This window comes from Trichosurus vulpecula, chromosome 2 (genome assembly GCF_011100635.1).
Source record: "Trichosurus vulpecula isolate mTriVul1 chromosome 2, mTriVul1.pri, whole genome shotgun sequence".
Lineage (NCBI taxonomy): Eukaryota > Metazoa > Chordata > Mammalia > Diprotodontia > Phalangeridae > Trichosurus > Trichosurus vulpecula.
In genome coordinates, this window is record NC_050574.1 from 162321985 (window position 1) to 162337368 (window position 15384).

General features: G+C 38.4%; 1 protein-coding gene across 1 annotated transcript; it reads left to right on the top strand.

Annotated features, from left to right (window-relative positions):
* Positions 1-1298: 1298 nt before the first annotated feature.
* Positions 1299-2231, top strand: LOC118837944 (olfactory receptor 150-like). Its single transcript, XM_036745104.1, has one exon. It carries the CDS (start codon positions 1299-1301, stop codon positions 2229-2231), a length of 933 nt encoding a protein of 310 aa, XP_036600999.1.
* Positions 2232-15384: the final 13153 nt, after the last annotated feature.

Sequence of the window (15384 nt, forward strand, 5' to 3'; positions counted from 1 at the left end):
ATTTAGAAAAAAGATTTTTATTTCCCATCATTATTTGATAGGGTGACTTGACCTCTTAGCCTGGCACAAATTCACTTAAGCTAGTTAGAAAAGCTCTTTTATAATTCATCCAGACTCAAATTTCCCACTCTGACCCACATTGGTCAGCTTTCTCCAAACCCACACCTTGATTACATCTTCTCATTTCCACATTTCAATTCCCACTTCCCTTCTCATCCTCATACACTTTATTCTTTATACCAAGCCAAAATAATTTTAGTTTCCTCTCCATTGGTCTGCATAAGATAGCATGAGGAAGGATCCCTCTCAATTGTTAAAGAGAATTAACAACAATGTGAATTTGAAAATGAGCCCAGGATATCAATAATAAAAAGTTCCATTATCTCAGGACCCATCAGATTTAATGGGTCTCATTCTAGGGTTTTTATGAGATACTTTGATAAAATCTAGGCACATCATACATTACAGCAATTTCCTAGTTGGCCATTATATTATCATGCTGTTCATATATCTCTGTGGAGGACAACCAGATTTCCTTCTCAGCTCATAGCTTTCCAAATGGTTTTTTTGATTGTCATGAAAAAGGAAACAAAGTCTACAGTCCCCAAGTTGGCAAGCTCCAACCATATTTCCAGACAGTTCATAGGCTATGGACAGAGTTCTGCAAGAAATAAGATATCGAATGGAAAGTTCCCGGGCAAATTGCTAAATTGAAGAGATGAAAGAATCATACCTCTTCCTGAACTGCATCAGTATTCCACCTTAGATGACATCATCATTGACTTCCCGTGCCATAGCTATTTTAACAATTGTAGAAAGGCATCATTTAAAATTCAGTATAGCCACAACCGTATTGGCATAAAGTGAGAATTAATTTTAGATTATATCTGCTATGCTTAATAGCTGTGAGAACTAGAGTCTCAGAAGTCTTTAAGGTTTTTATACACCTAATACCTACTTCAATAATTGTTGCATACACTATAGGTTGTGAGCAAAGGACTTTGAAACTATGAATGGTTATAAGAATAAAAATAATTATTATGGTATATTGGACTGAAGGTCAGGCATGGATTTTAACAACAGTTTGGAATACATGAATTATGTAACTGTGAAATGTGATGATCAGTAGCTGTTTGTAAGAAAACAGAATTAGACAAAAAGAGAACTATACACAATTTTATTCTTCTGTCTGAGCTCATTTTTGAGACAGGTGGTAATGAGGACATCCTCTTTGTTGTTGCTTCTGTTTTTTCTTCATGTTCAGTTTCTTGCCTCCTCCTACTCTACAATCAAAAAGAATGGACAAAGGAAATTACTCACTAGTGACTGAGTTCATCCTCACAGGGCTAACAGACCAGCCAGAGCTCCAGCTGCCCTTCTTCTTCCTGTTCCTAGGGATTTATATGGCCACAGTGGTGGGGAACCTGGGTATAATTATATTGATTAGACTCAGTTCAGATCTTCATACTCCCATGTATCATTTCCTCTGCAGCTTGTCCTTCATTGATCTCTGTCAATCAACAGTCATCACTCCCAAAATGTTGGTGAACTTTGTGGCAGAAAAAAACACTATCTCTTATCCAGCATGCATGACTCAGTTCTATTTTTTTGCCATTTTTGGAATCTCTGAATGTCACATGTTGGCTGTGATGGCATATGACCGCTATGTTGCTATATGTCATCCTCTTCATTATACTCTTATGATGTCTTATGAAGTGTGTTCATGGTTGATGGGTGGGGTATATATATTAGGCCTTACTGGGGCCACAGCTCATGCAGGCTGCTTGCTTAGAGTGCTCTTCTGTAAGGAAAATGCCATTAATCATTACTTCTGTGATCTTCTTCCACTCTTAAAGCTATCTTGTTCTAACACATATGTCAATGAAGTGGTGGCTCTGGCATTCAGCACATTTAATATCCTTTTCCCAACACTGACCATTATTTGCTCTTATGTTTTAATCATTATTAGCATTTTAAAAATTCAATCCACTGACAGCAGATCAAAAGCCTTTAGCACCTGCAGTTCCCACATTGCAGCAGTTGGTGTCTTCTTTGGCTCCCTTACATTCATGTACCTGCAGCCATCTTCATCCAGCTCCATGGATCAGGGGAAAGTGTCCTCTGTCTTTTACACTATCATTGTGCCCATGCTAAACTCTCTCATCTATAGTCTGAGAAATAAGGATGTCAAAATTGCCTTGAAGAAAGTCATAAAAAGAATATTCTATTGAAAAGAGCATTAGCATAATTGGTTTAGTAGAAGTTGGGATTCTGAGGTGGGGGGGCGGAAGGGTAGGATTGAGGGAGGATGAGAGAAAGAGAAAGTAGGAGGAGGGGGGCGGGAGAGATTTGAACAAAGCAGATACCCTGTCCTACATGTTTAATTGATTTGAATCAGAGATGCTTTAGGGGCGTATCTTAAACCAGGGAAGGATGGATTTTTTTTCCACATTTTCACTCCTCTTACAATTTTGGCTTGCATTAATCCATGAATTAATCTACTCCTTATATTAAAAAGATGGTTCTTCTAGTTTAAAAAGATGTATGGAAATGTAATTTTCATGGATAACCTTCTGTGGGGCAATGATTCCTCCAACTATGAGTAAAATTTCCAAGGCTTCACAACATTAATGATACAGAGAATACTAAGACTAGAAAAGGATTTTCAGTTGAAGAAACTGTAACCTAAAGAGGATAAATGACTTGTCCAAAATCGCAGAGAAAATCAATAGCAAAACAAAGTCTTGTACTTAGTCTCTTGATTCTTGGTCTTTTATCTTCTTCAAAACATCATGTAGGCATCAATATGAAGGAATTAAAATGTGGAAAACAAAATTACATCCTTAACTGTGAGAGGATATATACAGAAAATGTTAAGGACTCATGCTCTAAGCCCATAATAATGTACAAATACCTCTTTTTGGAACATGTGAATCCAACATGGTGCCACCAAAAGATAAGAGGGCTAAGAGATCAACTTGGAAGTTTATTTTTTTTACTTAATATTTATTTAATATTTTTAGTTTTCAGCATTGATTTTCACAAGAGTTTGAATTACAAATTTTCTCCCCATTTCTACCCTCCCCCCTCCAAGATGGCATATATTCTGATTGCCCCATTTCCCAGTCAGCCCTCCCTTCTGTCACCCCACTCCACCCCATCTCCTTTTCCCTTACTTTCTTGTAGGGCAAGATAGATGTTTATACCCCATTGCCTATAAATCTTATTTCCTAGTTGCATACAAAACTTTTTTTTGAACATCTTCTTTTGAAACTTTGAGCTCCAAATTTTCTCCCCTTTTCCCTCCCTACTCCCCCCTCCAGCAATTCAACATAGGCCACACATGTATCATTATGCAAAGCCCCTCCACAATACTCATGTTGTGAAAGACTAACTATAATTTGCTCCTTCCTATCCTATCCCCCTTTATCCAATTTTCTCCCTTCACCCTGTCCCTTTTCAAAAGTGTTTGCTTTTGATTACCTCCTCCCCCTGTCCGCCCTCCCTTCTATCATCGCCCCTCTCTTATCTCCTTCTCCCTACTTTCCTGTGGGGTAAGATACCCAATTGAGTGTGTATGGTATTCCCTCCTCAGATCAAATCCAATGAGAGCAGGATTCACTCATTCCCCCTGACCTGCCCCCCTCTTCCCTCCCAACAGAACCACTATTTCTTGCCACTTTTATGCCGAGATAATTTACCCCATTCTATCTCTCCCTTTCTCCCTCTCTGGAAATATTACTATCTCATCCCTTAATTTGATTTTATTTTTTAGCTGTCATCCCTTAATCTTCAACTCACCCCGTGCCCTCTGTCTATATATGTGTGTGTGTGTGTGTGTGTGTGTGTGTGTGTATACACACACACACACACGTATATTCCCTTTAGCTACCCTAATACTGAGGTCTCATGAATTATACACATCATCTTTCTATATAGCAATGTAAACAAAACAGCTCAACTTTAATAAGTCCTTTGTGATTTCTCTTTCTTATTTACCTTTTCATGCTTCTCTTGATTCTTGTGTTTGAAAGTCAAATTTTCTATTCACCTCTGGTCTTTTCACTGAGAAAGCTTGAAAGTCCTCTATTTTGTTGGAAGTCCATATTTTGCCTTGCATCATGATACTTAGTTTTGCTGGGTAGGAGATTCTTGGTTTTAATCCTAGCTCCATTGACCTCCAGAATATCATATTCCAAGCCTTTCAGTCCCTTAATGTAGAAGCTGCTAGCTCTTGTATTATTCTAATCGTATTTCCACAATACGCGAATTGTTTCTTTCTGGCTGCTTGCAGTATTTTCTCATTGATCTGGGAAATCTGGAATTTGGCCACAATAGTCCTAGGAGTTTTCTTTTGGGGATCTTTTTGAGGAGGCAATTTGTGGATTCTTTCCTGTTTCTATTTTACCCTCTGGCTCTAGAATGTCAGGGCAGTTCTTCATAATTTCTTGAAAGATGATATCTAGGCTCTTTTTTTTGATCATGGATTTCAGGTAGTCCAATAAACTTCTAAATTATCTCTCCCGGATCTATTTTCCAGGTCAGTGGTTTTTCCAATGAGATATTTCACATTGTCTTCCATTTTTTCAATCCTTTGGTTCTGTTTTTTAATATCTTGATTTCTCATAAAGTCACTAGCTTCCACTTGCTCCAATCTAAGTTTTAAAGTAGTATTTTCTTCAGTGGTCTTTTGGACCTCCTTTTCCATTTGGGTAATTCTGCCTTTGAAGGCATCCTTCTCCTCATTGTCTTTTTGGAGCTCTTTTGCCATTTGAATTAAGGTGTTGTTTTTAAGGTGTTGTTTTCTTCAGTATTTTTTGGGTCTCCTTTAGCAAGTCATTGACTTGTTTGTCATGGTTTTCTCACATCACTCTCATTTCTCTTCCCATTTTTTCCTCTACTTCTCTAACTTGCTTTTCCAAATCCTTTTTGAGCTCTTCCATGGCCTGAGACCAGATCATGTTTTTCTTGGAGGCTTTTGACTTTGTTGACTTCTTCTGACTGTATGTTTTGGTCTTCTTTGTCAGCAAAGAAAGATTCCAAAGCCTGAGTCTGAATATGAGTCCATTTTCACTGCCTGGCCATGCTCCCAACCAACTACTTGACCCTTGAGTTTTTGTCGTGGTATGACTGTTGTAGAGTCTAGAGAACTTTGTTCCAAGCTTGAGGGGATGTGCTGTTGTTTTCAGAGCTATTTCTATACAGCTAGATCTGCCACACCAGTGCTCCTCCTCCCCCAGGAACTGCCAACCCGGACTGGACTCAGATGTTAAGCAGGCTGTGCACTCCTGCTCTCATCCACCACTTAATCCCTCCCACCACATGGACCTTGGGCTGGAAGCAACTGCAGCTGTAGTTCTGTAGCTGCACCACCCCCACTACCCCTGGGGCAGTAGTCCATCATGGAATTCCTTCACTTTGTCCCCACAGCTTTATCCACTAACCTTTTCTGTTGTCTTTGGTGTTTGTGGTTTGAGAAGTCTGGTAACTGCCACAGCTTACTGATTCAGGGGGCTAGGGCCTGTTCTGCCCAGCTCCTGGTCTGGTTGGTCCAGGTGCACTCCACACTAGGTTCTGCTCCTTTCTGCTCCCAGCTCCATATGTGACAGACCTTACCCTGCAACCATCCCGGCTGTCCTGGGCTGGAGCCCTGCTTCCCTCTGCTATTTTGTGGGTTCTGCAGTTCAAGAATTTGTTCAGAGCCATTTTTATAGGTTTTTGGAGGGACCTGGGGGGAGAGCTCAGGCAAGTCCCTGCTTTCCAGCTGCCATCTATCAACTTGGAAGTTTAACCTTGACCTTACTCATCTAGTTGAAGATGGAATCTTATATTCTGGCAATTTTAACCAATTCTTGATGGAGAAAGTTAAAGTCAATGGGAAAACTGGGAACCTAGGGAATGTTGTTCATATTGAACACGTCAAGAATAAGATCACCATTGTGTCTGAGAAGTTCTCTAAATGGTACTTAAAATATCTTACCGAGAAATATCTTAAGAAGAACAATCCTTGTGATTGGCTTCATGTGGTTGCATCTGACAAGGAGACTTATGAACTTTGTTATTTCCAGAATAGTCAAGATGAGGAAGGTTCTGAATCTGAACATTAAATGCAAAGCTGAGCCTTTTCTTAGGGGCTTTGAATTTTAAAAATATCCAAAAGAATAAAACATTTTGAATACACTTTAATTTATTGGCAAATAAAACTTAACATGTTAAAAACCTCAAAAAAAAGAAACAATGTACAAAGAAATTCCTTATTCATATAACCAGCTTTCAAGATAGCCTCATGCAGGTAGAGAGAAATATTTCTGGGAGATGTTGTTCCAGTCTCATAGTGTTTTTCTTCCTGTGCTGGGAAGAACTGAGATTATCTCAGGCTGAGAGCCAATAGCAGCTATAGAAGCATGAGCTGTGGGGAAGACTATTGTCTCACCAGCAATTTTAAAGCTGACTCTATAACAGGTGGGGAAAATTGCTTATATTTTCAGATTTTTTTCAATGTATCTTGATTTTTATCTCTCTTATCTTTTCATTTCTTTTCTTTAATAAAAAGTATTTGCTATATGAGCAAGTTTTTTGAGAAAGGAATAGTTGGGAATTCCAGACATATTCCAGACATATAAAAACAAAAGATATCAATAAAATGTATTTGAAAACAAGGAAACATGCCGAATGATGTATGTGAAGTTGTAGTTGAGAGTATTTGGCTGTAGCAGCAGCAAAGTGGGATGGCATACATATTGAGGAGTTAAGGACATGGAATGTCATTTGGGATAGAAGATGACATACTTGGAAAAGGAACATTATGTCCCAGTAGTCTTTGGGCATAGTGCTTAAGCCTCGAGTCCAAGTGGCCTGTGGACCTGTGGTTGAAGCCTCAGACCTTGCAGTTTCCTTCTCTTTCTCTAGCCAGTGTAAGAGTCATGATTACTAATTTTCCACTGGGGAGAACAGGTACTAGATTATGAAGTATAGTCTCTCTTTTCCTCCTCCTCTCTGTCCTAGTAAGTGAGAAGCTGATTTAAAAGCTTGTTATGTTTTGTTAAGTAAATTTTTAAAACTGATGTTAAAATATTTATATTTATGTAGTTGTCTAGATAAATCTAATGATCTAACTCTTCTTTGCCTATGTGTTATCATTATTATCTACTAGAGAAGAAACCCAGGCCAGAGATGCAATCGCTCATGGCATGTGGAGAAAAGGATTTCTCTCTCCTACCCACTCTCAGTGATTCATTTCATTTTGAAATAGATTTACTAGACAAATAGGAGACATATTGTTGTACCAAAAGTGAATGAGACACGCCACAGAGTATAAGTTTTAAATGGAGAATTTATTAGCCGGCGACCATTCGGGGTTTCACCCAAATCAAAATGATCCCAAATTGGGGTGAAAAAGTAGTTTATATAGAAAATACAGGGCACAGAGGTTAATTATCTCTTGGTATTTACAGGCCAGGTCACAGGGTGGTGGTTGGTCAGGAACAAAGGTCCTGACAGATCAAAAGATTCTGACAGGGTATCGTTAAGTGGGATAATCTTTTTGACATTACTTGGTGGAGTCATGGAGCCCCAGGGATATTTGCTAAATGCCAATAGGTCTGAATCCGTTCTTTATTATGCAAAATGGCGTTTTCTCAGGGGTCTCCTTAGCAATAACAGATTTTTCTAGTACCACATTCCCCACTTCTCTTTACGGAGCTATTCAAACCTTTGAAAGAGGAATGACCTGATGGGGCATAGCAATAAAATGAGGGGGCCAACCAAAATGCTAAGCAGGGTGGTGAGCCTGGGGAAGGCATACATTTTGATAGCAACAATAAAGGGCAAGGCTCAGGCAGAGATTCTGGCCCAATGATAATGCAAGGCCCATGGCCCCAGGGGAAGGCCAGATTCAGTTGGAAGACTCAAGGAGAGCTCAAGGAGCCCCCCGGGGACTGCACTCCAGATTCAAGGGGGTTCCCAGAGACTGTGCCCTCATCATATTCCCTCAAACAAACAGGACCCAAATTCTTTTGGGGTCAGGGCTGAAGGTCTCAGCTTCTGAAACTGCTTTCTGCTGGCAAGGGGCATAGAGCTCTCCCTGCCTTGGTGGGTTCAGTACAGGGGCTACACAGTCTGAGCAAAGTTTAGGGAACAAAGAAGCCCAGGTCCTGGATCTTCTTCCAGTTACTCATTAATTCAGGCTCTGGGTCTGGTTGAAATTAAAATGATACAAAATGGTATAAAACGTTCCACATTTCCCCCTTTTGGCCAAAGGCAAACTGAAGGTTTCGCCTGAAGACCAATTAAGGTATGGAAAAACCTCTATCTTCCTCAGGGGTGAAGTTCTAAAAATCCTTATCTAGTTGGAGTCAGGTTTTTCCCTTTTCTGTGTTTGGACATCCCCAGGGATGGGCAGAAATTGTAAACTAATTGTAAACAAGCAGAGGGAGCATAATGGCTAAAAATACTAAAAATTTAGAAAACAGTCTTGGGAACGCAAGGACTCGGAAAGGGAAAAAGCAGGTCCTTGCTCAGGTTCTGGTTCTGGATCCTGTGAGAAAGCCATCTGCATCTGATGCTGTCCCTGTCAGGCTCTTTGGAACTGCAGGGCAATGTCTCCTATAGGCTCAGATGTCCACCCAAGAGCAGGGGCAGTCCTCAGATGTGACACACATATGATTTGATAATTGAGAGGAAAAGAAAAACAGTACAACATAGGTCCCAGCCACACAGGGCTGAGTTCAAACAATCACAACAAAGTTTTTTCCCATAATTCACAAAACTGCACAATTACATTGAGTCAGGTACAGACCAAATTACTTAGATGGTTCACAATAGAGGGGGACGTTTGCATGTCACATGTTTTACATTTACACATTAGATAACCAAGAAAACTTAAACACGAACCATACAAAGTAATGCAATCACTATTAACAATGCTGACTAACACTAAATTCCTCATATCCCAGTAGCACAGTACATATAACATCATAAACTTTTAGCCATGCCTTGTCTCTTTGATGGCACTTACAAATAATCCGCAAACCGTTCTTAACAAAACTAAAAATGTTTCTGATTTAATTCCAGCACTTAATTTCACATTTTGTACACAAAGTAACTTTAAATTACAGTTACATATTCCCAATGCTCATTTAAAGCAGTACTTTTGAATCTCAGATGCCTGATTGTGGTTATCTGGTCCTTAGAACATAGGTTAAAATTGCAAGCTACTCATTCCTGAGTCCTATTATAATAACTTAGAGATATTCCAATATTCACCTATCACCTAACAGGTTTAGCATTGTGCTTACAAAACTTCTTGGTAATATAAATTTGCTATGAAAGAAAAGAGGGACAATGTCATATATCTTAACAGAAGGAAAGAACTTCCTTAGCTCTGTTTGATTCCAGGCATGAATCATGTCTGATAGTCAATCACATAGCCACTAGGTGCTGAAAGCAGGGCTTAGGAGTAATCAGGTGGGTATTTTCCTTTTCAGAAAGGAAATAGCAGAATTGGGAAATAGAGTCAGGAAGATCCTACCTAGGCCGTGTCCAAGGTAGTCTTCAAAACTGTTTTCCAGGCACAGACATCCACCTTTAAAGTTCTCAGCTCGTAATGCCTTCCATACTACTACTGGCTTCATGTGACCTATTCCTGTATTCAGAGCTTAAAACAATATTAAATTGTAGTCCCATAAAATCTTAAATAGCAAATAAATATCCTTCAGATAAGCCTGCCCAAATTTCATTGAGCCAATATTTATCAAATCAAGCTACATAACTTTTCCATCTTCTAAATACTTCCTCCCACTCTTTTCCCAACTTACTTAAACCATCTGAAACTTTCATTCTCAGGACAGGGGAGGCTTAGCTAACTCCCATTTGTCCCCAAACTTTCTTATCTGCCTTTCGTATTTTCTCTCAAAACTTTATTTACCTTTCCAAATCTTTCAAACCCACTACTCAGTCTTCCTTTACATTTCAACCATAAGCCAAAACAACACATAAGTTAATACTTTTTACTCTCATAACTGTGTGTACTGGAATCCCATTCCAGCTTCTTAAACAAACAAAGGAGGTTGATGGATTTATGTCCATGTTAACTCATTCTAGAGGAAAGGGACACTTCAAGAATTAAGTCTTATACACATTGATAAGCTCTAACTCTCACTTAAAATCACAAAACATTTTTCAAAATATTTCTAGAATTGTTTCCCTAAACTGAAGATGTCTCTGATTTAGTCGCGGTAATTAATTACATTATTTGAACTAAGACCTAATAGCTCATCATTTTAAAACATCTAAGAACTCTGTCTTACAATGTAACTTTAAGTCCCAGCCTTAGTCTATGGGTTAATGATTCAACCTTACATTTGTAAACGATATTATCTCATAAAACTTCTTTTCCCTTTCTTTTTTTTCAAATTATTCCCATTAATACTTTAGAAGCCATATTATCTTTCATTTGGCTATACAAGAGCACCAATGTTACCAGTCATTTGATTAAAACAACAAGATTTCACATATTTGTATTTATCCCATTTTTCCCCCATAAAACCAACTTCTTTCACAATGGCAACAGATTCTGGCAGATAACTTCCCTTTTGTCACTACCTGCTTATTTCTGATTAAAGAGATCTGCCATATCATCTCCTCCTGAGGGTGGGTTCTTTTCCATCAGAAGGCAGGCTTCACTAATAAAAGACTACCAAACCAAACCCATCTCAAGTCTAGTCTAATCTTATCAGTTCTGTTGACTTTAAGAAGCCAGGTTTGGAGGCTTCTGACCTCTCCCATTTTCTTATTTTCAGTAAAACTCAAATCCCAGTAATTGTTGCTCCTCCCCCTTCCTTCCCTTCTGACAGGTGGGCTAAGGTGAAATTCTTTCTTCTTATCTAAACTAAGGGAGGGGAGGAGTAAGGAATGCAGACTGCCATTTCGAACCTCCTTACAGGATTTTACAGAACATTTTTCAAAAGTATTTTCCTTTCTTTAAAACAGTTTAAAACTTTATCCTGATGTTAAAAGGAATACTCACTAAACCTTTCTGAAGAGAATTATTTAGAAGGTTTTAGAATGATAGACATCTATCTCCTTCTCTTTCCTTAAAGCAAATTAACCCTTAAACATTGGAATTCATTAACTAAGTTGGTGGAAAAAGTCCTCATTCTCAAATATTGCACAGAATTCCTAGATATTACAAAGTTCCCTAGTCAAAAGGTGTTGTAATGTAGAGGACACTTAATTTCTATAATTACATACCCAATTACATTTACCTTATCACTATAACAAAGTTTACCAGGACTTTAAAAACTTTTCATAGGAATTCCTCTACACAGAAAGCTTTACTCAAGATTGATAAGAATTCATGACTAGATGGTTAACAACCTCAATTTCTCAATTAAGTACAATTCTTAATCTAACAATATCCAGATTATAAAAGGAATTATTTTTCTAACAGCATAGGTAATGCAATGTTAACCAATTTGCATAATATAACAAATTTAGAAATATAAGTACACTACAAGCAATTATCATGTATTTAAAACTTGAAACAGAATCTAATTAATTACCAATCTAGTGATCATAACTGAGTTGGATAAGCAAATCAAATCTGATTCATAACCACTAGTGGTAACATTTTAATTTCTAAGGCCCAATACTTAGCATTGTAAAGGATTATTACCTATAAAACCACATTTTAACAGTTCACAATGTATCCTGAATTGACAGCGATTACAAGAGGACCCAAAAAGGCCTTTGGATAAATACTTGACTTATAGCAAAAACAATTTCAATTGAACTTTCAGACAAAACTTGGAAGTCATAATTTCTTAGGTTACAGCAATTGTCCAACTTCTTAACCTAATGCAACTTTAACATAATTTATACTATAGAAATGTAATAATGCCCTAAACATTATTATGTATGTAAAATTTGAACTACTCATTTCAGTCTAGGTAAATACATTTCTAAACCAAATATGACAGTTTAAAATTACCAAATTTTCATCACATCCTTTAAAAGCACCCAATTCACATATATCAAACTCAGATTAAAATCACATAATGGTCTTTTCAAATTACACAATCTAAGAGAATTTTAGAAACATAATATAATTTTAGAAATACAGAAACAATACATTTCAGATGACATCAATTGCATTTCCAGATTATCACATATAGGAATTGTTGATCCTATTACTCCTGGTATTTCTATATTAATACATTAATATATAAATACATGCATAACATATATTAATACATTAATATCTTTAATACACTTTATTTATTTATCTCTATATTCTTCAGCACCCACTGCCTCTGGCCCAAGTATTAGGAATATTTGCCTGGCCATGAATGAACTTATATAAAAAAAGAAAAAACTTTATTTCATATCATCTGCTTTTCTGAACCATGCAGGTTTGAATTTGGCACCCTGCTTTCTCCAAGCTTCATCTTGTACATACTGGAAATTAACAAAATGCCTAAGTATTCCAAGGACTTTTTTTGAGGGGGAAGGGGTGCAGGTACTTCTTTAAAAAAAAAAAACCTTCTGGACTCTAAGAAAGATAAGAGGGAGTGGTCCTTAAGAGCACATGGGGTTGCGACTCCCCCACTCATTCTTTATACCAAGCTAAAATATTTCTCAGTTTTCCCTTCAGCCTGCTGCCTCTGATAAAGGGAAAAACCACTTTCAGCTTTCTAAGGGCTCCTCCCTAGGTGGGACCTGGCAGCCCCTTGAGGGCAAAGGAGCCTACCTTTCTAAGCACTAACTAATCAGCCCTATTTCCCAATCAGGTTACAAGTTTCTTTTAGCTTCAGCTCCCCATAGTCTTTCAATGGGGAGGGTGGGGGGAGGGTGTGGCCAGGAGCACATGGCAGCTAAGAGCAGCACTGTGGACTCCTGGCTAGCCAGGTGGTCTCAAGCTGCTACTCTACAATCCCCCTAAATTCCTTTATACAAGTTTCTATCTCTCTCTTTCCCAAATTTTACTTTTTTTTTTCAAGCTTTACCAAAAAGGGTGGTGCTACAAAGGTACCCAGGTGCACAGGACTGACTGTCAGTCTGTGAATTTGTGTCTTCCTCCTCCTTTTTGCCAGGTGGGGAAGGGTGATTTAAGTTTTCCCTACAGTTCTCCTGCATTCTAATCTGATCTGGGAAGAGAGGAGTTTGTTTTTAACTGCTCTAACTTTTACTGCAGCCCTGGCTAGGTCAGAGATAGGAAAACAATGGTGAAAGATCTCAATGATTGTAATTCAAGCAAACTTCACCTTTTGCTCACTCCTTAAAAACCTTTTTGCACTTAAATCTAAGGGAAAAGATTCCCTCCTAACTTTGGGGACAAAGACAAAGGCGAGACTCCCACTGAAAACCTTTTACCAGACTGTATTTACGGATAAACAGAGGTTTTTAGCAAGAAGGCCTTCATTGGAAAGAGGTGTTTCAGCAAGAGTAAGCTCCTGGAGTGATCTTACAGTTTCAGGAGTCTCCCAAATTCCAACTAACCAATTTCCAAACTTTTAACAATTTAAAACCCAGAATTTGCCAAAATTTTAACCCTATTTCCATTGTAATTCTGAGTTGACCATACAAAGAACCACAAGGAAAGAGTCTTTGTTTCCCTAGTTGCAGCCTGAAATCTCTGGCTGCCTGCATTTCAGATTTTTACCAAAATATAGACATTTCACGTTCTTTGGACACAGACAGACACAGACAAGTTCAAAACATACAGAACATAGAAGAGAAAACCAACAGTGTGGGTCGAAATTGAAAGCTAAACTGAGTCCCTTCAGAGGAAAGAAAAAATAAACCAGATTTTCTCCTTAGGGATAAAGGCCTCCAATCCCTCTCACACCCCAAATACAGAACATAAAACCAACAGTGTGGGTGGAATTGAAGGCTAAACCGAGTCCCCTCAGAGGAAAGAAAAAATAAACCAGATTTCCTCCTTAGGGATAAAGGCCTCCAATATTTCCCACACCCCAACGGGGAGAAGACAGCTTCCTGTACTTCCCCTCCCAATCTGAACACGCATGTCCCCGCGTCCAGGTAGCGTGTTAACAGAAACAAGATGGCTAGCCCAGAACAGAAACCTTACCTCCAGAGGTCTGAAAACCAGAATTCTCCACAGGTCGAAAAGGGACAAGTTAGCAAAGAGCCCATTCTCCGAGACCGTCACCCCAAATCAGAATACTAGGAAAAGAAATCCCCAGGAGCCAGCCCTCTGAAGTGAGAGAAGGTGGATTGGGGCAGAGACTCTTTGCTGAGGTCCAAAATCCTGTGTGTGTCTCCAGGGAGGTAACACGAAATACCACCTCATTTTGCTGGGGCCTCCATTATGTTATACCAAAAGCGAATGAGACATGCCACAGAGTATAAGTTTTAAATGGAGAATTTATTAGCCAGCAACCAATCGGGGTTTCACCCAAATTAAAATGGCCCCGAATTGAGGTGAAGAGGTAGTTTATATAGAAAATACAGGGTACAGAGGTTAATTATCTCTTGGAATTTACAGACCAGGTCACAGGGTGGTGGTTGGTCAGGAAGAAAGGTCCTGACAGATCAAAAGATTCTGACAGGTTATCATTAAGTGGGATAATCTTATTGACATTCCTTGGTGGAGTCTCAGAGCCCCAGGGACATTTGCTAAATGCCAAAAAGTCTGAGTCCATTCTTTATTATTCTCAGTGGTCTTCTTAGCAATAGCTGATTTTTCCAGTACCACAATATACCAATTTGAGAACTAAGATACACATACTCTAGTCAGACACAGATACAAAAAAAGCAATCAGACATGAGAAGAAGAGGCTTTGAGGAGCAGAACCTCTACAAGGAAAGAAAAAAGCTGCCTAGGGACTAAGGAATGGCAAGCCTTGATAATAGAACATGGGGTCACAGAGAGCACTTCTAGGCTTTGAGGTTCAAAAGGTATAAATTGCCTATACTTGTCCTTCATTGTCGTTATCCTTTAGATTCTCTATAATATATAAATATAATATATATATATATATACATATATATATATATATATAAAATAAATATTAGAGAGTTTGGGGTGAGAGTTCACCCAAGGTCTTAACCAAATCACTAGTATCAAAAATGAAAAGGGTGAATTTGCCACCCATGAAAAGGAAATTAAAGCAATTGTTATGAGCTGTTTTGCCCAACTGTATGCCAAAAAATCTGACAATCTAAGAGAAATGGATGAATATTTACAGAAATATAAATTGGCCAGATTAACAGAAGAGGAATAGAATAATTAAATAACCCCATCTTATAAAAGGAAATTGAATGAATCATCAGGGAACTTGTTAAGAAAAATTCCTACGACCAGATGGATTCAGAAGTGAATTCTACCAAATGTTTAAAGACCATTTGATTTGAATGCTATAC

Bases quoted from the DNA above. Each gene is read 5' to 3' on its own strand.
- LOC118837944 (XM_036745104.1), top strand. From the start codon at position 1,299: ATGGACAAAGGAAATTACTCACTAGTGACTGAGTTCATCCTCACAGGG.